Source organism: Maniola hyperantus, chromosome 15 (assembly GCF_902806685.2).
Source record: "Maniola hyperantus chromosome 15, iAphHyp1.2, whole genome shotgun sequence".
NCBI lineage: Eukaryota > Metazoa > Arthropoda > Insecta > Lepidoptera > Nymphalidae > Maniola > Maniola hyperantus.
In genome coordinates this window covers 5,616,699-5,644,346 of record NC_048550.1, presented here as the reverse complement: position 1 = coordinate 5,644,346, position 27,648 = coordinate 5,616,699, and the positions used below count along the sequence as shown (strand labels likewise).

Below are 27,648 nucleotides of genomic sequence, written 5' to 3'. Positions count from 1 at the left end.
TAGTTAATATACTTTTATCTTTAATATTTTATAATATTTAATATTATAGCTGATGCCCGCGAATTCGTACCGTGGATTAAGGTCTTTAAAAATCCTGTGGGAACTCTTTGATTTTCCGGGATAAAAAATAGCCTATGTCACTCTCCAGGTGTGACATAGGCTATACCCACGCAAAAAATCACGTTGATCCGTTGCTCCGTTGCGACGTGATTAAAGGTCAAACCAACAAACCAAAAAACCAAAACCAACAAATCAACAAACTAATACACTTTCGCACTAATAATATGGGTACAGGAGATACGCTTTTGACAAAGCAGACTTAACTTTAATATTTTATAATATTTAATACGCTTATTCGTCCAAGACTTTAAGGTATATTCTAGAAAAATCATCAACCCTAACCTTTGTATGAATATGATAACAAGCGTTTGAAATCAATATCAACTCGTGATAACTTACGCCACTCAGTCTACAGTTTAGATGACATGAGATAAATATTTTATTAATTTATCATCCAACTATTGCGATATTATATTATACCTATTAGCTAACCCGCAACGGTTTTATTCGAGTGGAATTTCTCAAATAGGCACCTACCATTCTTCTAAGTTCTACGTTTTAAAAATTTAACCTATTCTTAGGGCAATATCTCAGTTTCTAGATCCAGCTATGTACTTACGTAAGTTGATATTATGTCAATTAGTTAGTTTATTCTTTCATAAAACAACAATATAAAATAATATAAAAACTTTACAAAATAATAGATGATACCGATGTCTTTGTTCGCGTGTATTTAGGTTTTTAAAAAATGCCATGGTAACTCTATTTTCCGAGATAAAAGTAGCCTATATCACATTCCAAGGTCTTTAACTATATCCGATACAAAAACTAAGCAGTAAATTATAGCGCTAATTGAAGGAGAGACCCGAAAAAACCAACACACTTTCACATTTACTCGTATAATAATATGAGTGGTAATGGTCTACCATAGATATTGTGAGTGTGTATGTAAATAATATACCTATTCATCTTTAAAATTAATGACTCACATAGTATAAAGCATACATGAATATAAATTAAATTATTTACATTTACCTACTTGTTACATATGTGTCAGAGTAAGAAATGAAATTATAATAATATATCAATGATCAATTAATTAATAATTTACGATTTACAGTTATTACTTACTACTTACTTAGGCCGTTAGGTATATGCTATAAATTATGTAAATACGATATATTTCTAACGCAGAGATGTAAATTTTCCTACGCCTCATAATCGAGAGGTTCTACATTAAATTGAATTTAATAAATTTTAATTAATGCAACCAGAAATCCTACAGGTAGACTACCTACATTATAAATGAGTTGCAGGCAGCAACTGAACACAAGCGGAGGTTTGATATCCATACAAAAGAGCTATGTTCAGCTGTGGACGTATATCGGTTGAGAGGACGACGACCTACTTTGTGTTTTGTATATCAAACTGCTGTACTGTAACTGTACCAGTTTTTGTAGGTTGCGAACTTCTTGATTGGCAACCCTACAATTACTATAAAAGTGGGCAAACTGTTTATCAAGACCTTAAGCTTTTAAATTCAACATACAATCACGTTCATAAATAAACCATCTAATTATATTTGCTTTTTACTATGCTTTGTGTTAACTCCAAATCACCATTAGTGATATCATCCCTGAGTTATATTAATTAATAGATAATCAGATCATAATCAGAGGCCCTAGTGTATTTTTTCTGTTAATAAACGTGATCACACGTTAATCTGTCTAACATTAAGGAAAGGCATGATTTGAAAGAATACTCGTATTATAAATCCTTCGTCAGATCAGAATATCATATAACAGCTTCAGTGTCGTGGCGTCGTTTAACTTGAAAATTCACACTGACCTATCTCTATATATTTTTGCTAAGACTTGCAGTTGACCTAACTACATATACATAAAAACCTAACTACATATACGTCATATACAAACACAAGTCGTAATTCTCTGACTGATTCATCAACGCGCAACCAAACCCTTGGCTCTAGAAAGCTGAAATTTTGTACAGTTCCCTATATAATGTAGGCATGTTTGTAGACAAGGAATATTTAAGGCCGGATTTTTCGATTCCCACGGGATAGAGGACTGTGGGTGGTCGCTTGTAATATCATAATTTTGATGTCGTAACGATCCTATGATATATAAATGTTTTTTATTAAAAATAGTTTAGTATTAAACCAAGTATTACTTAGTAAATAATAGAGTAAATAATTTTACGCAACCAAATATAAATCGAGCTACGTTTATCACAAGTTACAAAAGAACCGTTCGAAGATCTCCTCGCTCTTAATTCGAAGTTCATGTTGATTGAACCAATGTGCATTACGCCACTAACAATAAAGCAAAGCTAGGGTTACCATTTACCACAAGATATATTTTCTAACCGCAAACTAAGCAAAGCTCAAAGTGTCCAATTAGTTCAAAGGTTGGATGCCTATGGTACGTCACCTGAGCGATCAGATTTCAAGCAGCGGAAGCAGCTGATTTCTAGGAGCTTAGGCTACCATCAAGAAGTTTGGGTTCGCGCTGCCAAGTACATTTGAACATTTCATACTTTCAGTACAGAAAGCTTTAGCATCTTTTAAGTTAAAGATGTTCTTCTTTCAAATATAGAGATACACATTTTATTTTCTCTATGTTTCGTGCACATTTGTACTGCTAATTGGTAAACATCATAATTCATATTTTTTTTTAAGATTAGCAGAAATAATCAATTCCATTCTATACTCCCCATAGCCTACTCACACAAAGCTATTCTATGTTTTAACGTCTAACCGCCTAACAAAATCTTAAACCTGATTCCCATACAAAAACTTAATCGATAATTTAATCATCAATTCAACTTGTTTTATAAAAATTATTGTAAGTGTAATAAAAATTATTGATGAATAGGGTCACATATTTTTAAACGTTAAAAACATCAATATTTCTTTGTGTTCGGTGGACTAAATTTATCTATTGATGACCCTACGAAGGATTATCGGCTAGACTACCTCGAGTCGATACCCATCCGAGGCTATCAATCACGAAACATCCAACATTAATCGAAGGTTTTGCTTTTGACTTTGGACATTTAACGTTTTCAAATCTTTATAATGGACCATAAAAGATAAGTATTTGGAGTTGTTAAAGTATTGCAAATATTAATAATTATTATTACAAACTAGCTGCGCAGGGTAAACTTCGTTCCGCATAACAGTCGATTCAAATATTTTTAAATTTTTCTCACCGTAAGAACCATCCTCGTACTTCAAGGAATATTATAAAAAAGGAATTAACGAAATCGGTTCAGCTTTTCTCGAGATTTGCGATGAGCAACACATTTAGTGATTCATTTTTATATTATAGAAGATTAGAGAGTATATAGAGCCTATACCTAAAATGGCATCGAATTCGTAATGAAAAATATTTAATTTCTTAATTTTTCCGTTCGCCAGTCACAAGCTTGTCTGGGACGTTTGGTCAAAGATCAGGTTGCTTCGAGTTTGTGATTTACAGTTTTATTGTTGCACAATTTTAAAAGACAGAAGGTATTTATCTATACACATAAAAAGAAAAGCTGACTGACTGACTGATCTATCAACACACAGCTCAAACTGCTGAACGAATCGGGCTGAAATTTGTTGCTGAAAAGTAAGCCAGGTAGGTACTGTACAAAGCCAGAGCGAGTATCTATACTTCTGTACCAATAAATAAAAATGAAGTGTCTGTCTGTAATTTCGAGCATTTCACGAAGACGTGTTTGGTTTTAAAAATGTAGATATTTTAAACATATTACACTTAATGATAAAATTATGTATGACCAACAGTAGAATACTTGAAGATAATTATTATTGGTAAATCAAAGTACAGATCGAAATAAGTATTTTACCAAGCATAACGAGATATTCATTAAACAAGGTTAAATAACTTGATCAACGATTTCAATAATTTATTATTTAGCACCTGTTACTTTATCATATAAGGCATAATCGCATCTTATAATAGCTCTTTCCTTTTGGTCTGATTCTCTACCTTCCGTAATTACCTACGTTTTACGTTATGTAAGCTTTTGCCTACAAGCCCGGATCCAAAACTAGAAAGGTGTGCCTAGTAGATAATTTCAGTAACTTTAATTAGGTACTTTTGCATTGACAAGTGATAAGCAACACTACAATCGAAAATGCCTGCAACGACAGACATGTAAATTCTTTGTTAATTTTGGTATCAAACACATTTAAGTAAAATAGCCCGCAACATTGATCGTTACTATAAGAACACACTTTATAACGGCCCACGAAAAGTTGGCTAAAATTGGACACGGATTCTTACTTTTCATCTACAAAAAGCAGTCGTCTGAATTTTATTTGAAAACGGACGCTTACCTATCGTTTTGAAGAATGTGTTTATATTTATACTACCTAATTAATTATTTAGTAACGTTATACGCAGAATTTAGGATGGGTATAGAAGTGGTAATCTTGCCGTCGCGCGGATGAGTACCTGCCTAATGAAGCATAATAATGCGCCTTATTGTAAAAACATACACGGTACCTTTTTCTTAAATAAAAATAGCGAGCAAACAAGTAGGCGGGTCACCTGATGTTAAGTAGTTACCGCTGTCCATGAACATTTGCAGCACCAGAGGAACCGGCAATGCGTTGCCGGCCCCAGGAGCTCGGCTCCCCGAATAAAAGAATAACTAATACCATTTCTATCAAATTATTTAGAATTCTGTTGTTGTTACCTACTTGAGAGATCTAGCGCTTGCATAACATGTTATTATAACTAATGAAACATAGTTGAGTCCTGACATATCAAAATGATTGCAATCTGCACCTGCAGAGCTTTTAGAGCGGTTACAGATTAACAAATTTTTGCCGTGTAAGCTCGTTTTTGTACGTGCGTATACGCCCGCCTTTTGTCACACGAGTATCCGTACGAGCGTAGATACGCTAATAAGCTCGTATACGCAAGTGCAATTTCTTTGTCGGAATCTATGTTTTTATTTTATTTAAGAGAAAATTTAAAAAAACTACTGTTAGAAAAGACATTTTAGTACTCGTTTAATTATTACCTCTAAGAAAAGTTTTAATTTTAGTTTTGACATTTTACTACTGTTATTTTAATATTTTTTTGTGACTAATTTTGTCATCAATCAATGTACAAGTAGTTATTACATCATAAAATATGGCACAATTTGTATGTACCGTTATTGTTTTTGTAACACCTGTACTGTTTACCCATATTCGCAATAAAGACATTTGATTTGATTACTGACAGACCCAATTGTTGGAGCTAGCACGCCGAAATCTGCACGTGCACACACGTTCGTTTTATGGAAACACGAAATGTAACGCTTCTATAAGCGCGCGCACCAAAACGAGTGTAATAATACACGCTGAAAAGACGCTAATCTGAAACCGCCCTAATCCATTTAAATTATGTAATGCTTTAAACCTTTTAAATTTACTTCAATAAACACTTTTTGCATCATTAAATAAATTGAACATATCAGATTGGACACAATTTTATTTTAATAATATTTTAACGTAGGTACCTAAGTAGTTTTATTCCGATGCAATGCAAGTTAAATTGTGGATAACAGAAAAAATATTTTCACACAGGACCACTTTACATACATTTTACATTTTACATATTACATAATTTTATCGGCTATACAAAAACAGTTAATTATATTCGCCTGTCAATTTTTTTCTGGTTTGTAAAGGCATAAAATGCATTTTCTGTGAATTAATGAGTTGCTAATAAATATCTTCAATATAATTGGTAGGTACTTACCTGCTATATTAAAGGTATTTTAAAGCAATATTAATTACTATTTATTATTGCACGTACAACAAAGGACAGACGCTGTTTGATGACGAGCGCTTCGAGGATGGACTTGTTGGTCCGTCCAAGATATTCTCAACATCCATTCCAGCCAAAGTTCAGCAACACATCTCGAGAGCGTCTTTTCTTCTCACTTTCTCGTAGGGTTCACGTCTCCCGAAGCGTTGAGGAAAATGGAGAACATAAGTGCGCAACTAGCCGGGTCATAGTGGCTTTGGTTCCTCCATATCTTCTGCAGCTTATCCATATCAGATCTAGATATAGTCATCCGTTGCCTGGTTCTACTTTATGAATTCTCCTTTATTTCTCAGGAAGTCGGCTCACACGAAAGACTCCAGCATCATATGCGGATGGAGTATACATGATGGCGGGCGTAGACCGACCTGGAGCCAGGACTCTATCAAAGCTTTTCATGAGGGGGCAGGATGGCCTTCCTTCGCTAGCCAACAGGACTGCCTTACTAGCTTTCTTTGGTAAATATAAGCCACTTAAGTCACTGCTATTTAAATAATATCGAATCATTTTCGAGTGAGTATAAGTTTTCACATTTACATCAACTATTGGGTCTACTCTCGAAATGACATTTTCCGAACTGGTTCAGGTCTTCCAGGTCAAAACTGGTCTGGTGCGAGACTTCCACCCATTACACCCGCGAACTGCGATTAAGCTGAATAGCTGAACAAGATTATTTTCTATAGGGACAATTAGGACTTTATGTCAAAGTCACATTATTTCAAATTGTGTACCCATTGTACTTACACTTTTTGATTGTCGATTGCTGAATTTGTAAGATAATGATGTAATCAGCGATTAAATGAGGCTCTGGGATCTATCATTCCGTTGGGTCAAACGCAATAAGTCGCCAAAACGCGATTCAGTTTCAATGCAGATTCCCTGATCACATGGATGCTAAAGGGCATGACGTATTGTTGTTTTCGAAATAAAACAAGGACGGTAGGAGGATACTTACTTACTTTAAGATTAACAAAAATACATTGCATTTCAGGCCAAGTAGTGACCGGTGAAATAGTGATGGCATCAGAGTCAGGGTGTCCCATCGAGCAGCACCGCATCCCGGTAGACCAGTGCGACCACATGTACGACCCTGAGTGCCATGGTGCGATGTACATGCCATTTCACAGAGCTGCTTACGACAGATCCACTGGACAGAGCCCCAACAGTCCAAGAGAACAGGTAACATCTTCATAATATTCCTTAGGTTGACTAAAGCTTTGGACAGAAGCTACAATTTCAGCAACACAGCAGAACATGTCGAAACGCGTAAATGATTTGTTAGAGTCGAGTCACACTGACACAGAGTCGAAACGAATCGATGCAAAAATCTAAAATTTACATAGCATATTCAACGTAAGGCACTAATTTCTTTATTTTATACCAAAAGACACATAATATTTATATTCCATCGCATGCGCGCAAATTCTCACCTCTTATGCATTACATTATGGAGATAATATACGAGTATAGTACTCTGTAGTGTGACTTTCTTTATTTTCTTGTATTACTAATCGAATACACGTACAATGTACATACCTACGTACACGCGCTTAGCGCGACGTCCTGTCTTGAAGTTTCAGTCGCGCGTCGCTTTTGTTTTTTTTAATTCAGATACAAGTTAGCCAGTTAGTTCAATGACATTCTAAGCAATGTCATTGAGTTAGTAAAAAAAATGGATGCTAACTTGGAAGGTGTACGGCAGTTTTATCGCACTGTGTTGGTCTAAACCTTAATTAATGCAGCTCGTTCTAAGCGAATTAAACACATCCGATACAAACATTAGACGTAAAGAAATATGTTTGATATTCCAATAGATATGTTGATCTGGATATCGAAGGTCGAATTCTAGGCGATTAAATTTAACGCACCTTCTAACCTAGATCGCATCTGAATACGCTAGCAATGATTAACATCAAATAAGTACCGATATAAATGTACCATTTTATCTATACGTCTCGTCGCAACGTATACATTAAGTTGAAACATTCTTTACTGCTATAGAATGCTAATTAAAAATCACTTAAATTAATTGGACGCAACTATTTATTAATAATAAATAATGTAAATATTTGTTCACCTTATGACTGAGGCCAACATCCCATTGCCATGACGATAACTGCATATTTCAAACATATTTTATATTATTTGTATCAGAATTGAATAATTATAACTTAATAACCTCTCAATATAATATGGAATAAATATTATACTTAAGTATCTAGACTAGACTCTAGAGTCTAGACAGTGAGCTGTATCATAGATTAATTATTGGTCTCAGCTGTATATTATGAACTGCAAATGTCATTTTATTCCTTTGCTCCTACCATAACTCATATCCCTCGGATTTAAGTTTAATGTACAAAAATTACTCAAACAATATTTTAAAGTAGAGTCACAGTTCAGGTTTATACAGAAGTAGCTTATTCCTGCGAATTCGTCTGCGTGGATATGCGTTTTTTTATATTCGTTGAGATTTCTCAAAATCTTTCCTTAGTGCATCTTTAGATAGGTACCAGCCCCCAATTGTGTAAGAAAAACGTACTTAATAGGTAGCAAATTCTGCCCCTTGTTTGGCTGTGAAAAAATGTAAACAGGGAATCTACCAATCAAAGGGCAGAATTTTCTGTCGAATAAGATAACGATGAATACGTTTTTCTTACACAATCTTCAACTTCGGGGGCTGTTCAAGGAACATTTCCTCCTTTTAAATCTCTAGGTTCACCAGCTTTGGCTGTCATGTCAGTCACGGTACTGTTTTATATGTATAGTATAGATAAGCTACTGTGACCAAAAATGCGATACAAAAAAGTTATTTCTTATTCAGATAAACCAGATAACATCATGGATCGACGGCAGCTTCGTGTACAGCACGAGCGAGGCCTGGGTGAATGCAATGAGGTCATTTCAGGTGCCACCAGCAGCCACGCCTGCCTCTTTATGTACATTAATATGCCTACAGTATTCGTACTCATATGCATGTGTTATAGTCAACAGCCGAATCTTTGCCGCTCCTATGTTGCCTAGTAAATTTTTTGGTCAACCCTAGGGTAGACTACAACCAGAAACAAAATAGACGAAATCCAAAATACGGAAATCTGCTACAATAAAAATAAAATAAAATTTGTTACAATGATGGCGTGTTAAAATGTTAGAAGGGAAACATGTGCAGACAAGACGTCTGCGAGAAGTTTTTCCATCGCACAATTTCGCTTTAAAAAGTTTATTATACTCAGTTTCACGTAACGAACGGGAGTTTGAGGAAATGAAACATAAATATTAATAAAAACTGACTTTCTTTATGCTCTAAAAATACTGGCACTCGTAGGAAAAACACTAGGCCGAAACGGGTTATTTTACTTATGATCTTTGACTAAGTACAAGACATTATTAGGATGGATCGAAAATTTACTTTTCATGACTGTTGTTAATCCTAAGGATTGGTTAGTCAAAACTAGGATCGGCGATGCTTCGGATATTGACTACAGCAAATACATTATCTTACATTAAGAAGTGACAGTTTATTTACTTAACGCTTATTCAATCTAGAATCGATTGCTCAGTTATTTTTTTTATCAGCAGACAGCAATACCTAATTGACAACTTGACACTTAAAATGCGAGCAAGTAGCGCAGCAAGCGAAGACTCAAAGGAAAAGTAGAATTATTTATTGAGGTTACCTGTGTTTTGCTATAGTCAATATTTAATTAAACGGCTCATTAAGTAATTTAATAAACACTTGAGAGACAGATTAAGAAAAAAATGTATTTCTTTCGACTGAATACTAAAGCATGTCATAATAATACTTAAAAGTTTGTCTGATTTATGACTGCCACCTTACCTGATGGTAAGTAAGCGCAGTAACAGTGCGGACGGGGACGATTGACGAAGTGTACTAAAATTCGATTCAAAAGCACATTTAAAAGTTTGTTTGAAAAAAAAAACTTTCCGTTTCTTTTTCAAAACCTAAGCCAACCAGTTTCTAAATCATTTGATGGTATGCTCCGTACAATACGGTAGATCAGTGGTATGGTAAGCTCTACGTAGAGATTAAGAGAAGTTTTGTTGGCCATATTGTGCTGTGCTATTGACTCATTTTATCATGTTATAGTAATATTAACAGCAACTTTACATATTTATAAAAAAAAAATACTTGCAGAATGGAAGTCTCGCGAGTGAAGGAGGGCTGCCCATGCGTAACACAAAACGCGTTCCACTGTTCAATAATCCTGTTCCACATTACATGAGGATGCTTAGTCCTGAACGACTTTTCCGTAAGAAAACTTTTATTGAAAAAATGTTTTTATTCACTTAGGGTGTCGTATTGCAATGGTGAATAAAAGTGTTAAGTATAGACAAATAAATTCTTTACTAAAGTTGTTGCTTTACTCTTGACACGACTTCAACGTGATGTAGGTGTTCCCTTCTCCAGCTTCTCCAGAGATCCTTAATATACCTTCAGCATAATATTATATTTGAAAGGAACAATTTACCTAAAGATCAGTTAGGATGACAAAAAATATATATAATAAGTAACATCGCTAAAAATATGAAAATTTGCAGCGAATTAATTTAACACCTTTTTTGACCTTTTTTTTTGCTTTTACATTTTTTTTTGCTTTCTCATCAGTGTTGGGAGATCCACGTACCAATCAGAACCCAGCGATGGTGACGTTCGGTATCCTGCTGATGCGTTGGCACAATGTGGTGGCCGCGCGGGTTCATCGACAGCACCCTGACTGGAGTGACGAGCAGTTGTTCCAGAGAGCGCGCCGAATTGTGATCGCTAGTTTGCAGGTAGAGTAAATAGCACAAAAATATATAGGTACTTACTTATGCGTGAAACATAACGTCGAAAAACTATACGAATATTTTCTTTAATTTTAGAATTGCAACCCCTGACTAATTTAAAAGCAAACAAAAAAATTGAAAATCAATCTATTTGTACAATTTGCGGCTTCTATAAAAATTCTGCTAGAAGTATTCTGTCAAGTGTTGATAAGTATAGTCCGCGACAGGTTGAGATGGCATTCGAGGTATGAGGCCCCGCACACCCGCACGTCACCCGCGCTCGCTCACTCCGGGTTAGCGCGGGGGCTGTGCGGCAGTGCGGGGTGTTCCCTCCTCGATCGCCATCTTGACCTGTCGCGGACTATAAGTACCTACCTACGAATTTTTTTTAATGGGTGAAATATATTTTTCCAGAACATCATCCTTTACGAATACGTACCAGCGTTTCTGGGGGTCCCCATCCCGCCATACGGAGGATACCGTGCAGAATTAGCTCCCGGTGTTACGCATGCCTTTGCCACGGCCGCGTTCCGCTTTGGACATACCCTGGTACCGCCTGCTATGCTACTCAGAGATAGGAACTGCAGATATGGCAGGGCGCCCGGTGGACACGATGCCATAAGATTATGCCAGACATGGTGGGATGGCAACGTGAGTACCTAGAAACTTCTTATACTTACTTATGCCCAAGTACTCTCCCAAGACATAATAATATAAAATATATAGTAAACTAGATGATTCCCGCGACTTCGTCCGCATAAGTTTCGGTTTTTAAAAACACCGTGGGAACTCGTTAAATTTCCGGGACAAAAAGTAGCTTAACTGGTCTTCCCCTGTCAAATTTTGTCAAAAAATAGATGGGTCGTGAAAAGCTAGCAGATAGACTGACACACTTTCGCATTTATAATATTAAGTATGGATATGGATGAAATGATAGGTAGTACCTACCTGCTTTTATTTTGCGCTTGTGGTAAGTAGTAGGTAGCACAACGGATCAATAAAAAAAATTATGATACTAAAAGCAAGGTTATCCAGCATCTCAGATTAAAATGAAAGGCACCTCTTTCGGATTAATGTCATTGTCAGTTTGTCCAAGTGCTTATAGATGTAAATCAAAGTGAAAGGGTCCCTGAATCAATTTTAAAAAGATTATTTTCTCACCAGACCCAACCAGGATCCAAGTAAAAAAATAATTTAGTATATTCAAATGTTTTCAGGATGTAATGTCGCAAGTGCCTATAGAGGAAGTTCTTATGGGAATGGCATCACAACTATCGGAGAGGGAGGATGCACTACTTTGCTCAGATGTAAGGGATAATCTCTTCGGGCCTATGGAGTTTTCGAGGCGTGATCTGGGTGCCTTAAATATCATGCGTGGAAGAGATAATGGTTTACCTGACTACAACACTGCAAGGTAATTTATAATGTCGTACCTATTCTATATTCAAATTAATTGCCCATGGAATTGTAAAGTTACGCCTGAAAATGTTTTTTATCCTTTCAGAGAATATTTTGGTCTAAAGAAAATAAAAACATTCAACGAAATCAATCCACAACTTTTTGAAAACAATCCCGATTTGCTGCAAAACCTCATTCAAATATATGAAGGCAGACTTGATAATATCGATGTTTATATTGGTAAGCACATTTGCAAGCATTTTATTACATTTAAAAACCCCGTGCGTACCAGAAGTGGCAATGGGCATAGCCACACTTCAGAAAACTGATAGACTGAGGTCCCAATGTGCTTGAATGGCGACCTTGCACCGGTAACCACCCCCCTAGGTAGATAGACGACATCAGATGAGTCGCAGAGAGCCGCTGGGTTCAGGCGGTGCAAGACAGTGGCATGTTGAAGTCCCAGCCATAAGACCTATGTCGAGCAATGGACGTCTATCAGTTGACGATGTTGAAGAAAAGCTTATATATAAAGGTAACAAAAAATAACTGTTACAGGTGGAATGCTTGAGTCAACTGGTCATCCTGGAGAATTGTTTAGAGCAATCATTATAGACCAATTTGTAAGATTACGAGATGCGGATAGATTTTGGTTCGAAAATGAAGGAAACGGGTATGATGATTGTCTACATCATAATAATTATGTAAATTAAAAAAATAAGGACAATAAGAAATAAAAATTGTTAAATAATAATTACAGAATTTTCACTCGCGAGGAAATCGAAGAACTTCGGAGAATTAGATTGTGGGACATAATCGTGAACAGCACAGCAGTAGGACCCAATCACATACAGCGAGACGTGTTCCACTGGAGTGAAGGAGATCCGTGTAGACAGCCTTACCAGTTGAACGCTTCTAAGCTTCCACCTTGTAAATATTTGAGAGGATACGACTATTTTGAGGTAAATTCACCAATGATTAGTCTTAATGACATACCAGTTTTATAACATATCATCAGCCAATTATATGAATGCTTTTGGTGCGTGTTCCTTTAATTCAAGATCTCTTTTTAGGGTAACGAGTTCGCTTACATCTATACTTGTTTGATCCTCGCATTTGTACCAATACTATGCGCAGGCGCCGGTTATGGAGTGGTAAAATTACAGAACAGTCGCCGACGACGGCTTAAGATACAACAGGAACATTTGAAAAATGCTGAACAAAAAGGTGCCTTATCATACTGAAATGATATTTTAAAGTTGGTCTAGAAATTGTAAAAATGATTTCATATAATATTATGAGTGCCTGCCAATCCGCACTTGGCCAGCGTGTTGAACTATGGCCAAATCCATCTCATACCGAGAAAAAACCCGTGCACGCTCTGTAGTGAGACAGTAATGGGATGATCATGATGATATTATGAGTGACCGTGTGTGTGTGTGGTGCAGTAATTATGAAATACCTTTTATGTTCAGGTTCGGTGGATAAAATGGTGTGCCGTGAATGGGTACACGCTTCGCATAAAAGACTAGTGAAGCTGAGACTTGGTCCAGAATCTGCACTTCACGTAACTGATCGTAAAGGCGATAAATTACGTACAGTACCTTTAGAGCATACCGACCAACTTACAGTATTAGAGAGTCAGGTAAAACTAGATTTTGTCACTTATAGTATCAAAAAAAAAAAAAAAAAAAATTATGCAAAGTTTTATTAAGATGACGCTTTTTTATTTCAGGAAGGTCGGAATAACAAACGTCCCCTGGTCTTGATAAGAGTGCAGCGTGAACACGATCTCGTCTTAGAAATGGACTCGGTCGCATCGCGGCGTAAATTCCTCGTCAAATTGGACACATTTCTTGCCCAACATAAGAAGGCTTTGAATTTGACCCAGGTATTTATCTACAAAATTTTTTCATCTCCACACGCTACTATCTAAATATACTGACATAGCATTTTTGAGAGTGAAATATGTGTTTTAGGGGCATCGAGACCAAATATTAGCATCAGCAGAGACAAGGGAACGGCGTCAACGGAAATTAGAACATTTCTTTCGAGAAGCCTATGCTATTACTTTTGGTCTTGCACCCGGTGAAAAACGAAGGAGAAACGAAGATTCTGATCCAGAGGTAAATTTTGCTAGATTAATTCTTACTTTTTCTATATTTGCTACGAGTATTAATAACTGATGCGTGATTTTCCAGTCTATTGTAATGAGAACATCGTTATCAAAATGTGAGTTTGCAAGTGCACTTGGAATGAGAGCAGATGCAGTTTTTGTCAAGAAAATGTTCAATATTGTCGATAAAGACAGTGATGGAAGAATATCGTTTCAGGTACAACTAATGAGAAATTTTAACAATATCTTTAAGTCGAAAAATCCGTGTATCTATTTAGTGAACTAATGTTTTTGTTTTAGGAATTTTTAGATACTGTAGTTTTATTTTCTCGTGGAGCAACTGATGACAAACTTCGTATTATATTTGACATGTGCGATAACGATAGGAATGGTGTTATTGACAAGGGAGAACTGAGTGAGATGCTGCGCTCCTTGGTCGAGATAGCGAGAACAACATCTTTAAGGGATGAACATGTTACTGAACTAATTGATGGCATGTTTTCCGTAAGTTAACTACCTATTCTATTTATTTGAGCTGGATCAAAGATGGAAACTTTTAATTCTTAGTATCATTTTATGTGTTGCTAATCTGGGTGTTTCATTTTAGAACGCTGGTCTTCAACATAAAGATCATCTCACTTATTCAGACTTCAAAGTGATGATGAAAGAATATAAAGGGGAATTTGTTGCTATTGGTCTCGATTGCAAAGGTGCCAAACAGAACTTTTTAGACACATCGACCAACGTCGCAAGGATGACCAGTTTTCATATTGAACCGTCGATGGACCAATCCAGGTAACTTATCTCGTCATTCGTCAAGCATCTCTGTTGATGATTTATGATATTTATCTTGGGATGTTTAACTAAATTAAGAGTTTTGTCTTTCCAGGCATTGGTTCCTACTGAAGTGGGATTACTTAACGACTTTCTTAGAAGAGAACAGACAGAATATATTCTACCTATTCATCTTCTACGTGGTTACTATTGGTCTGTTCGTGGAAAGATTTGCACATTACTCTTTTATGTCTGAACATCTGGACTTGAGGCATATCATGGGAGTCGGTATAGCTATAACGAGAGGATCTGCTGCCTCGTTATCTTTCTGCTACTGTCTTTTATTACTTACTATGTCAAGAAATTTGTTAACCAAGTTAAAGGTCAGTTTGATTTAAATTACCTCGTCTAAATACGATTGCATCTCCGTATTTATATTCTTATTTTCATTTCATTTTATCAGGAATTCAGCATACAGCAATACATCCCACTAGATTCAAGCATCCAATTCCATAAGATAGTCGCCTGTACAGCTCTGTTCTTTTCACTGCTTCACACAGCAGGTCATATGGTGAACTTTTACCACGTTTCAACTCAGCCTGTTGAGAATCTACGTTGTTTAACCAAGGAAGTCCATTTCACTTCAGACTTCAGACCAGGGATTACGTATTGGGTTTTCCAGACAGTTACAGGTAATCATTTGCCCTTATCTAAACCTTTATAATATCTGATCCTATTTTTACTTAGAGGTAGTTACGTCGTGAAAATATTTACTTGAGATTGCTGATTCTAAAATTTTGAGCTGATCTTTAAATCCAATGTTAGTGTGATTGAAATGAGTCGCTAAAATTATCTGAAACGTATTTTTAGATTGGTTTCTGAATAATTAATATATAATTGAATAATTAATAAATAAATAGTTTTATGTTTGGTTCGTCCAATAAAAAGTTGATTAAAAATATTTTAGTTTTTGCATCTTCATACATTTAATATTCTATATCAAATTGTTTAAGGTGTTACTGGTGTCTTACTGTTCATCATAATGTGTATAATATTCATATTCGCACACCCAACTATACGCAAGCGTGCATATCCATGGTTCTGGCGAGCACATTCTTTACACGTGGCTTTATATGCACTGTGCCTTGTTCACGGACTTGCAAGGCTCACCGGTGCACCGAGGTTCTGGATATTCTTCCTTGGGCCAGCAATCATTTACACTCTTGATAAGGTCAGTTATTTTGTTCAACCTTTAATCTCTCGACTGAAATAACAATTAAGAAATTTCAGATTAGAAATTCTACTGCTCTGTAATTCTTTTAAATATTTTGATTACAAAAATTTTTTGGTGACTTTTTATATTATTTTATTTTTTCATCAGGTCGTGTCCTTACGAACAAAATATTTGGCTTTGGATGTACTCGAAACTGAGATGCTGCCATCTGATGTCATAAAAATTAAATTCTATAGACCACCTAATCTTAAATATTTGTCAGGTATGTGTAAATGCAGTTAACACAGGAACTGAAATCTAAGAGGCCGCAAATCTGAACAATCAACTAAACTTGTACTTGTAAAATTAATTGTTTATTTTATATCTCCATAGGTCAATGGGTCCGGTTAGCTTGTACAGCATTTAAAAAAGAAGAGTTCCATTCTTTCACACTCACGTCAGCGCCTCACGAGAATTTCCTTTCGTGTCATATCAAAGCACAGGGGCCTTGGACTTGGAAACTCAGAAATTATTTTGATCCTTGCAACTATAACCCGGAGACTCAGCCTAAAATTCGGTAAGAACATTACATTTGTTTTATATGTTACAATACTGTAACAGTAGGTAAATACTGCAGCTGATGTAGGTATGTCAATGCCTAGCTGCAATTTGGATTTAGATTCTTGTAAAATCTTGTATTAATTTTGTATACTATATAATATAAGATAAATAGTAGGTACCTATTCCATGTTCTTCTCCAAAGCGTTAAGTTGCATTGAAATCGGTAAAGCTTTAAGAAATACCAAACAATAGACACATTTTTTAATTTAATAATGTTCGTAAGATTTGTAAAAAACAGCTGTATAGTAGATTGATCGTTGCTCACTTGGTTGCAGAATTCAAGGTCCTTTCGGCGGTGGCAATCAAGATTGGTACAAATTCGAAGTGGCAGTGATGGTCGGTGGTGGCATTGGAGTCACTCCCTATGCTTCTATACTGAATGATCTAGTCTTTGGAACATCTACTAATCGATATTCAGGAGTTGCTTGTAAGAAGGTAGGAATCAACGGATTTTCTTAAAACCAAAATTTACAAACAAACAGTTTTAAAAGGTTACAGTGTTACAAATAAATAATTAATTAGTGGGCTGCTTATTTGGGGAATGAAGTAATTGCTTGTCATTATATCTAATGCCCCAGAAATTTAAAATGTAGACTGTACTTAGTAAGTCCGACTTCCGAGGTACCTAATAAGTATTATGAAACCGTAATTTATATAATCCGTTAATTTTAGGTATATTTCCTCTGGATTTGTCCATCGCACAAGCACTTCGAATGGTTTATTGACGTCTTACGCGATGTAGAGCGAAAGGATGTCACGAATGTTCTCGAAATACATATATTTATCACGCAATTCTTTCACAAGTTCGACCTTAGGACGACAATGTTGGTAAGTGAAACTGTATCTAATGACTAGGAATCTAGGATACACAATGAATACCTACATTTTTCTAATTTATCTTATCTAGTGCAAAAATTAAATGTTGTCGAAGTAATTTTGTCTTGCACGCACTAGTTATCTAATTTTTCAACTGAAGCTTACTTAATAGCGTATTAAGACACAATCAGGATCACAAAACTCCGAAAATAAAATCTATATCTTCACTTGAAAGTTGCATTATCACTTTTAGGTCAGAATTCAGATAGTATTCACTCCGTGTAAAAACTTGCAGTCAAAATAATTGTTTAGAGCAAATAATAAGAAGACCCTGGTACCGGGAGCTTTTGGTACCTGCCTAACCAGGAGCTTTTGGTATCTGTGAAAAAGTGTATAAAGATTGAAGACTAGTCAAAGACACGACCTTTGTATTTAATTATTGCTGGTTGCTCCCGAGAAAGACATTTCTTATTATTTCACATTTCGTAAATTGATATATATTTATTTTCAGTATATCTGCGAGAATCACTTCCAGAGGCTATCTCGGACGTCCATGTTCACAGGGCTAAAGGCGGTAAATCATTTCGGCAGGCCTGATATGTCGTCCTTTCTCAAGTTTGTTCAGAAGAAACATAGTTACGTGAGTATAGATAAACAACTTTACATATTATTTTGACGAAAATAACTGACTACAGACTACGTTCACATTTAAGTTAATCGATGTTGCAACTGACTCCGCTATAGGTATAACTAATCGATATCAATCTCAATTTAGGATACATTTAGGTAAGTAAAGTCCATGAAAATCCATAAATTGTTCTCGCAATGTATTTCGCACTTATAAACTAATTTGCTCGTATAAACCCATTCGATTTACCTTTCCATTCGGGTGCAATCGAGTCCAATCGTGACTTATACTGATCCCCTATTACTTACAACACAAGGACACGAATTAGATCCATTTAAGCAATTGATAAATTGCTTTTTGGAATTGTAAGATTTTAACTTTTAGATACTGTAATTGCCTTGAAAGAAATACATTTACTTCAACGGTAAGTACTCTGCCGGTATTCCTTCTACTTCTGGTCTTTTTTCCTTTCCACTAATTAAGTTTGATCATCATAATATCGTCATGTGACATGTCAATGCCCTGTTCAATGACAAACGGAGAAGTAAATAAATCTAGTCCATTCCTGAATGTTTCTAAGCCACAGCGTCTTCCTTCCACCACACACTTTTTGCCTTCAATATGCTACAGCAATTATTTTTTTCATAGGTATCAAAAATTGGTGTGTTCTCCTGTGGTCCGCGCCCGCTCACAAAATCCGTCATGTCAGCTTGCGAACAAGTCAACCGTACTAGACGTTTACCGTACTTCATACATCACTTTGAAAACTTCGGATAGGGTCATCTGTGGTCTCAATAAACTAATTACCTAATTTAATTATTTAAACAATTGAAATTAACGGAGAACGTTAGTTACTATAATGCTATTAAGGCATTATTAAATATTTATTTTTTTACGGCTTAAAACTCTTGTTCTAGAATATTGTAGTCACTAATGTTGTTGAAATTGATTATAAGAATTTGTTATGAATTTACCAATAACATAATAGTTACAAATATTCTTGTCTAGAAATTAGCAAAACACTGCCTATTCTACTGTAATGATGCTGGTTAATACATATTGTCAATTTTACAGTTTATTCAGCCATATTCGATTTTATATTTCTTTGTATTGTAGAAATTAGTTTAGTCAGAGCATTTTGACGATAGTGATATCGAAAATTGATTGTAACTAAATAAATGACTTTTATCTAAGACTACCGACATGATAAGAATTTGTATGTTTTTGGCGTGCTGTTCCATAAATTATTATTTATTTATTTTAGATTAAAGTACGAATAGATCTATACACTGCCTTCCCTTTTTTACTACTATTAATTTTAAAAATGTATTTCTTATGACAATTGTTACTTATTCAATTCTGACGAGTAAATATTACTTAGTCTCAGATTATAAATGATTATTATTACTACCTATTTATTGTATCCTTGTCTGTTAGTGTTAATTTGCATAGAGGTATTGTCTAAATTCCAGTACAAAAGACGACCTAGCATTTTATTGTACAAAATAAAATAAAAAGATATTAAATATTTAGTTTTGTAAAATACTCTGAATTCTAATCGCTTTTAAAAATTTGTACTGATGATTGTTAAATTAAAATTCCGAAGAGATGCTTTTAATTGTAAATAAGGTAGAATTGTAGATAATATAATTAAATCTAATAGATTATGTAAGAGTTACCGACTTCTAAATTTTACTTTGTAAATAGGTTTGCAATAAAATTTGTTTCCTATAAAGAATGACTATTATTTTTTGAACAATGGTATAGCCAGCTATTAAACAATTAAATCTACGTTCTAATTGCTATCTGGCTTAAATCTACCGGGAGCGTGCTTTGTATCATAATGAGTGTTCCCAAACCTTCAAGACTATGCTTGAGTTATTTACGAGCAGTAATTGGAGGCTGAGTCAAAGTAAAAGGCAGTGATTAGCCTTGTGATATGCTTTACGGCTCTACACATTGTCTAATAATTCAACAAATTTTAACGTCTGGTACAGAGATAGCTTGCACCCCGGGGACGAACATGGGCTTACTTTTATTTACGTAAAATCAATAGGTTCTATAGGGATTTTTAGAAAACCTAAATCTACGCGAAGTCATGGGCATCATACTTAGCATATAAAACCAGCTAAGTGTGAGTCAGACTCGCGTACTGGTAGACGGACGACAAAGTGATCCTATAAGGGTTTCATTTTCCTATTGAGGTACGGAACCCTAAAAATACTTTCTTTTTTATATTTTAGCGACAATTGAGTAAACAACCGCATCGCACGCCACCGTAATCAATTTCACCCTCACCACCTGGGTGCCTGATGCACTTAGACCACCCATTGTGCCAGATCTTTATTTCCACGCATTTTATGCAAACTGTGAAATCGCAATTCCCTTCGGTGGTGTTCCCACATAATTTCGACATGGGGCAAGGGGCGGATCAACAAATTCCTGAAAGGCCGGCTACACATTGGCGGTTCCTCCGGTGCAGCAAATGTTCATGGGGGTGGTAATCACTTAACATCAAGTGACCCACTTGCACGTTTGCTCGCTATTTTTATTGAAAAAACAACGCTCGTAAAAACTTTGGCAAAAAATAATTTCGCTACGAATAACAGTTTTTTACAAGACAAAATCATCAGGGGCGCTACGATGGCTTCTGAGACAACCCGTACGAAATTATATTTACCTATTCATGTCAAGGTGAATCAAAATGGAAATAGAACCTGAATTTTTTATTACCATAATTAAGATAAAACACAAGCTTTCGTGAAATATAGTGCGTTTTTTTTACACTTTAGGAGTTTCGTAGCGCCTAATTAACCTATGATTGCATTCGCTTTACTCTCATTTAACAATTTTTGTTACAATCTTAATTTATACTGAGGTTGTTATTCTGTAGCAACCCCTAAATAGGTCTAGCAACGCGTGCAATGGCATCGTGGTATGACAACTGCAGGAGTGTCAATGAGCGAGCGCGTACTAGTGTACGGTTTGTAAATACAAGGAACCAGATATAATTTTATCGTAAGCGATGCGATTTTGCCAGCACTTTAGACCATCTAGTAGTTATCATTCACTCGTGTCATGATTTCTTTCTGTTCACGGTAGCAAGTTTGTATGGGCCGCGTATAGTGCGCCTCAGCTAGATCTCTTAAGCAAACTAAGGACTAACTCTAAGCGTAGGCGGCGGGGCGCCTTCCAGCACGATGAACTGACGATATAAAGAGGGGAGCAAGAAGCGGATGGATGAGCAAAGCTGAGAACAGGATGTGGTGGCGCTGACTAAGAAAGGCCTATATTCAATAGAGGATTCCGCATGTTGATATAATATAATTATGATAACATGAAACACGTCTCACAGCACTGCACTTCTTCTATGTCCTGTCAATCTATGATGGCTACGAGCTGTAGAGAGTGATGAGAGAGGGCCGATGATGATGATTATTAGTTCCTATACCCATTAAATGAATGCGAAAATCATTTAAAGTAGGCATTTTTAGCTCGCTAATAATCCATTTCAGCCTCAATATTTTTTTAATAGGTCCACGTTTTAAACGATGTACGTACAAAGAAGCCTGCGTGCTACGATTAGGTATAGATATTATGTTCACTGTTGCGACATTATAAACAGCATACCTAAGCGTTTCTTGTCTCGAATGTTATATAATAATTATTATTATGATGATGCTTTACTTACCATATGACATACCTTCGTAGTGAAAGCCTTACCTACTAAATAACTATCAGTACCCGTAGTATAAGATTTTACGTCTCACCAAACGTTGCTAGAATTCGAGAATCGAAACACAATAACATCAAATAAAATGGACCTAAAGAGCCTTGAATTGAAGTCAAAAATTCAATGCAACTGATTTTAATTTCGCAATGTTTCCGCTTGGAGCGCTGGCTGTAGATGCGTAGACAAACTTGAGCTTTAAAACAAGGCATTTAAGGTCCAGTTTACTATAACGCAGAAATGTTTAGACTCTCGAATTCTAGCAACGTTTGGTGTGACGTAAAATCTTATACTACGGGTACAGAGGCGGAGACTTGAAGTTGATCTTCGATCTATTTATATAAAAGGAAAAGCTAACTAACTGACTGACTGACCGACTGATCTATCAACGCACAGCTCAAACTACTGAAATTTGGCATGCATGTAGCTATTATGACGTAGACATCCGCTAAGAAAGGATTTTTGAAAATACAACCCCTAAGGAGGTAAAATAGGGATTTCAATTTTGTGCAGTCGTAGATATTTAAAGGTGGGCTCGTGTTGCGGTACGATGTACATATTATGTACGATGAAAAGCAAATGATGCGGTTGAAATGTACATAATTCGATATCATCAACCCATCGCCGGCTAACTACAGAGCAGGGTTCTCCTCTCAGAGTGAAAAGGGTTTTGGCCATAGTCTACCACGATGGCCAAGTGCGGATTGGCAGACTTGACACACCTTTAAGAACATTCTGGAGAACTAAGGCATGCAGGTTTCCTCACGATGTTTTCCTTCACCGTTATTATTTTGTTTTGTTTTGTTTATTTGAAAGTAATCAACAGCGTAAATACATAATTATTATTTAAATTTAAATCTAGGTATAACAGAAGGCCAAAAGAGATTACTTAAAATTATAATTAAACTATTTTAACAGAATAGAGTTAGAATAAATGTAGGTATATACAATAATAAAATAAAATTACAACAGTGTGTGTATGATTGTATGTGTGTGTGTATGCGTGTGTGAGTGTGTGCTTATGAGTATGTGTGAGCGTGTGTGCATGTGTGTGTGTGTGTAAATGGGAGTGTATGATTGCATGCATATTTAGATGTTAGCTACTTTTTTTTTGTTTTACGATGATGGTTTCTTAATTCCTTTTTAAATTTATTGTTTGATAGGTAAAATAAGTCAAACTCAGCGAACTGATTGTTATAAGTACGTACCAAGCGTGGAATTATAGAATTTCGCGCATAATTTGAGTTAGATTTGGGAACATTTAGAAGGCGCGTGTGACGCGTTCTTAAAGGTTGAGCATTAAATGAAAAGGCTGAGAGTAAGCTAGGACAATCGATTGAGCCGGTTAAAATTGCTTGCAGTAACAACATATCACATTGTTCCCTTCTATGTTCCAGTGAGCCGATACCGTAGTGAGTACACGCTTCCTCATAACTATTAAATTTTTTAAAGTCTTTAAAAGCTAAGTATTTAAGAAACTGCCTCTGTATGGTTTCAAGCCTATGGGCATATATTATGTATTGAGGCGACCAGATATTACACGCATATTCTAGAATACTCCGGACATACGCGAAGTAAAGTGTTTTTATGCATTCCACATTACTAAAAGAACGGGTTACCCGTTTGATGAAACCCAATTGTTTGTAAGCTCTATTTACTACCTTATCAATATGGACATCCATTGAAAGTTTAGTATCAACTTGGATACCCAGATCTCTAACGGTAGTCACTCTGGGTAAGTTTGTGCCATTGATTATGTAGTCAAATTCAATTATATTTATTTTACGAGTCAAAGTTATATGGTGGCACTTTTTAACATTAACTGAGATCCTGTTCCTTGCGTAGTATTCTGTCAAGGCATTGAGGTCTTTTTGTAATTTATAACAATCTTCAATGGAACGTATTTTGGCGAAAACTTTTTTGTCATCCGCAAACATTAAGTATTGCGCATGGTGGAAGCAGCTTCCAATGTCAAATATATAGGCGTTATATAAAAGGGGGCCTAGAATGGACCCTTGAGGTACTCCTGAGGGTATAGTCACGAAGTCACTTCTAGCACTACCCAAGACAACTGCTTGCATATGGTTTTTAATGTATGAAGTGAACCACCGGAGCAAGCTCCCATTTATGCCAAGTACACTTAGTTTTTGAAGTAGGATAACATGATCTACACGGTCGAATGCTTTTTCGAAGTCCGTGTAGACCACATCCACTTGACATCTGTCGTCCATGCTCTGTAGTACGTAATCCGTGAAAACAGCCAAATTTGTAACGGTAGAACGATTCTTCATGAAACCGTGCTGTTCATATGGAATAGATCTAGTTATAATGGGGCGTATATGTCTGTAGACCACTTTTTCAAATAACTTACTCATCACGTTCAGGATTGATATAGGTCGATAATTTTCTATTTGGGTTTTTGATCCGCTTTTGTGTATGGGTACTATATGTGCTTCTTTCCATTTGTCAGGGAAACTGCTGAAGACATTAATGGACAGGTTAAAATTAATGGAGAGCGGTATAGCTAACTTGATAGCACACTTATTTAGAAAAACAGGTGGAATGCCATCACTACCCGCTCCCTTATTAGTTTTTAAAGTTTTCAGCAGTTTACAAACATCATCTTCACTTACAGTAATTTTACAAATGGTTTCACTGTGGTTCATATTTATAGAACTTGTTACATCGTACGAGCTAGCCGGTTTTACAAAGACACTCTCAAAATATTGACTGAATCCGTTACAAGCTGAAGTTTCATCTGAGTAAGTAGTATTACCCAGAGTAAGCTTAGTGGGATATCCTTGTTCACTATTTCTTAGGGATTTTGTATAAGAAAAGAGAAGTTTAGGATCTTTACGGATATAGCATTGCATACGCCGAGTGTAAGAGGTGTAACACTGGCTCTGTACAAGTTTTTGTCGAGCCCTGAGTATTACAAACTCGTCGTAATCGCGAGGGTTTCTACTTTGTTTCCATTGCTTGTGCTTTTGAAGTTTTTCTTTCACTATATGAGATAAAGACTTAGAGTACCATACAGGGAAATTAGATTTATATTTAACTTTAACTGGGACAAATTTATTTATGGCATCATTTAGAATGGAGTAAAAAATGTTTGTTATTTTATTAATTGAGTCAGCTACTAGTACATCGTGCCAATTAATTTCTGATAGGTATTCATTTATTTTAACATAGTCCCCTTTATAGAAATTGGGCCTTTTAACGGGTTTCTGGCGAGTATTATGAATAAGTAGATTTGAAAGATTAAATTCCAGACATGGATGATATACGTCTTCTGTAACGAGAGGATTAGGGCCGTGGTGAACAACAAAATCAACATTGCTAAACAAGAGGTCTAAAGTATTACCCTTAATGTTCAAAATAGTATTATGTTGTGCCAAGCCAGAAAGGTTACATATGTCTAAAATATTTAAAAAAGCATTTTGTAGTTCCACTGTGCCACGTTTTTGTAGAGTGGGGCCGGAATCGGTCCACGTAACATTCGATAAGTTAAAATCGCCAGCTAAGATTAAGTAGTCATTGGCGTGGGTTGACAGAATTTCAACGAGACTAGAGGAGATTGACTCAAGTCGAATAGGCAACTCTGAGTCTGGTGGCGCGTATATTAAAACAATATGAAGATTGCGGTGCCCTTGAATTTTCAGTGATTCAGCTGGTATTGTTGCCCATAAGGATTCGACACCTGGACAGATCCACTCACGTTGATGTTGGATATGTAACTTCTTTGATGCACACAATAGGACTCCACCACCCATTTTTTTCGTAGACGTTTCCTGGTTTCGATCGCATCGTAGGATATCGTATCTATTGTCACAAATCTCGTTATCATAGATACCGCTAGTAAGCCATGATTCCGTGATTAAAATTAAGTCGTAATCATGGATTAAGATGTTTTGTCTAAACTCGTTTGTTTTGGTGCGTAGACCACGGACATTCTGGTATAATATATCTATTGTATTAGCGCCCGTCAGTATGGAATAAGTACCAAAATATTGAATAAATATATGAATATATAGATAATATTGTAATAATATGAGATAATAATAATGTAAGCAATTTAAGACAGATTAAATTGTTCGGATACAAAAGATAGTATTTGCTTGGAACTCGAAACGAAATAGTTTTAATGCTTATTTTAAAGCCAGACTGGGTGTGATAATAATATTGTGTGTTGTATATGTGTGGTTGCATGCAAATTAAAGAAGAAATATATTTTATGCATTGATTAGTAAATTGTGTGTAGACTAAATTTAGAATGCAAGTGTTAGTGTGATGAGTGTGAATGAGAAACTGTTTGTTATGATGTGGATTTTTACAAAAGGTGCTAGCAATACTCAGCAAAAAAGGAATATAAATAACCAAATTAATTATAGATAAATAACTTAATGTTAGTTTAACATTCAAAGTCACTTTATTTTGGCTAAGTCCTTTTCCAGACGAACGTGCAGTGCCGGTGCTTCCTCGTTTTTCCTTAAAAAAATGTTGCAGTTCCTAACCAAGACAAACTTGTACGCTTTCTCCTTTGCTAAATTTTTTGTTGATTTTAATAACTGTTTGTTTTCAGGGGTTAGGTGCTCATTAACGAAAAATTTTTTCTCGGTGCCACCGATGCCTATGTCTCTGGTGCAGATGCCTTTTTTCCTTTTCAGGCCTGAGAGTATTTTGTCTTTGCATAGACGGTCTACTAACTTAACCACAATAGCCTTAGGCCTACCAGCTATTGGTTTTTGAGGCTGGACGCGATGTGCAAAGTCAATATCCCCTCGGTTGAGCTCGACGCCAGCGTATTCAGCAATTTTCACTACTAAATCTACAGGCGATTCACTGCTGGTTTGTGGCAGCCCTACAATTTCCAGGTTATTCATCCTCGCCTGTTGCTGCTGTCTACCAAACTGTGAACGCAGTTCTAATATTTGATCCTCTGAAACGCTGATACGTTCCCGTAGCGTAGATACGTCGCTCTTAAGATGGTCGTTTTCATCCTGAAGCTTACTATAGGAAGTTTGCAATTGAGATAGTTGTGAAGATAACGAAGCTATTTCGTTTTTTAATTCGGCGAAGATAGTTGTTTTCAATTCTTCGACTATTTCATATTTAATCGATTGCAGCTTAGCATCTAGAATGTTTTCTAATCGACTAATTATTAGGTTTGGATCGTTGTATGTCAAGGCTGCGGGGACATCGCATTCAGACATCGAATTGTCGGAATCGGCGGCTTCAGTTCGCGCAGTTTGGCTTGTTTTTTCTACTCTCACCATTGTGTTACTGTTATCTCCACCTTTTCGCTCAGTTGCCACGCAGTTAGGGCACTTCCACTGCATTCGTGCGGACGTTGAATCGCCAGTAAATCTGACACATTCAGAATGGTATACGTAGTTGCAGATGGTACATTTTATGCGTTTCATCGTCACACTAATGTGTGCTTGGCATGCTTCACAGGTTCCAACCATTGTAAATTTTGTTTAAAAATATTAAGGAAGAAATATAAATTGAAAAAAGTCGCTGTCAAAAATGTCACTTATTAGTCAATGGAGCGAGAAGTTAATACAATATTTTTAGCACTTTTGCGAACAGATATGGTTGAAAAACATTGATCACCACACAGTAGAAATCGTTAACTTTGTGCACTAAACACTT

General features: G+C 35.9%; 1 protein-coding gene across 2 annotated transcripts in view; it reads left to right on the top strand.

The window, feature by feature from the left end:
* Duox (dual oxidase) overlaps positions 1 to 20,001 on the top strand; it is a 43,117-nt gene extending 23,116 nt beyond the window's left edge. The window contains exons 4-29 of one of the 2 annotated variants that reach the window (XM_034976193.2): positions 6,206 to 6,367; positions 6,901 to 7,088; positions 8,734 to 8,817; positions 10,066 to 10,180; positions 10,537 to 10,703; positions 11,112 to 11,348; positions 11,915 to 12,111; positions 12,202 to 12,335; positions 12,654 to 12,768; positions 12,856 to 13,057; positions 13,169 to 13,322; positions 13,571 to 13,740; positions 13,831 to 13,986; positions 14,075 to 14,221; positions 14,297 to 14,428; positions 14,512 to 14,715; positions 14,819 to 15,006; positions 15,101 to 15,368; positions 15,449 to 15,677; positions 15,999 to 16,216; positions 16,367 to 16,481; positions 16,592 to 16,775; positions 17,095 to 17,254; positions 17,492 to 17,647; positions 18,147 to 18,275; positions 18,912 to 20,001. In XM_034976193.2, the coding sequence (XP_034832084.1) occupies positions 6,206 to 6,367; positions 6,901 to 7,088; positions 8,734 to 8,817; positions 10,066 to 10,180; positions 10,537 to 10,703; positions 11,112 to 11,348; positions 11,915 to 12,111; positions 12,202 to 12,335; positions 12,654 to 12,768; positions 12,856 to 13,057; positions 13,169 to 13,322; positions 13,571 to 13,740; positions 13,831 to 13,986; positions 14,075 to 14,221; positions 14,297 to 14,428; positions 14,512 to 14,715; positions 14,819 to 15,006; positions 15,101 to 15,368; positions 15,449 to 15,677; positions 15,999 to 16,216; positions 16,367 to 16,481; positions 16,592 to 16,775; positions 17,095 to 17,254; positions 17,492 to 17,647; positions 18,147 to 18,275; positions 18,912 to 19,040 (4,340 nt within the window). In that variant the 3' untranslated portion in view covers positions 19,041 to 20,001. Of the gene's footprint in view, positions 1 to 6,205; positions 6,368 to 6,900; positions 7,089 to 8,733; positions 8,818 to 10,065; positions 10,181 to 10,536; positions 10,704 to 11,111; positions 11,349 to 11,914; positions 12,112 to 12,201; positions 12,336 to 12,653; positions 12,769 to 12,855; positions 13,058 to 13,168; positions 13,323 to 13,570; positions 13,741 to 13,830; positions 13,987 to 14,074; positions 14,222 to 14,296; positions 14,429 to 14,511; positions 14,716 to 14,818; positions 15,007 to 15,100; positions 15,369 to 15,448; positions 15,678 to 15,998; positions 16,217 to 16,366; positions 16,482 to 16,591; positions 16,776 to 17,094; positions 17,255 to 17,491; positions 17,648 to 18,146; positions 18,276 to 18,911 lie in introns of those variants that run through there. The other variant, XM_034976196.2, reaches the window with a different exon arrangement.
* Positions 20,002 to 27,648: the final 7,647 nt, after the last annotated feature.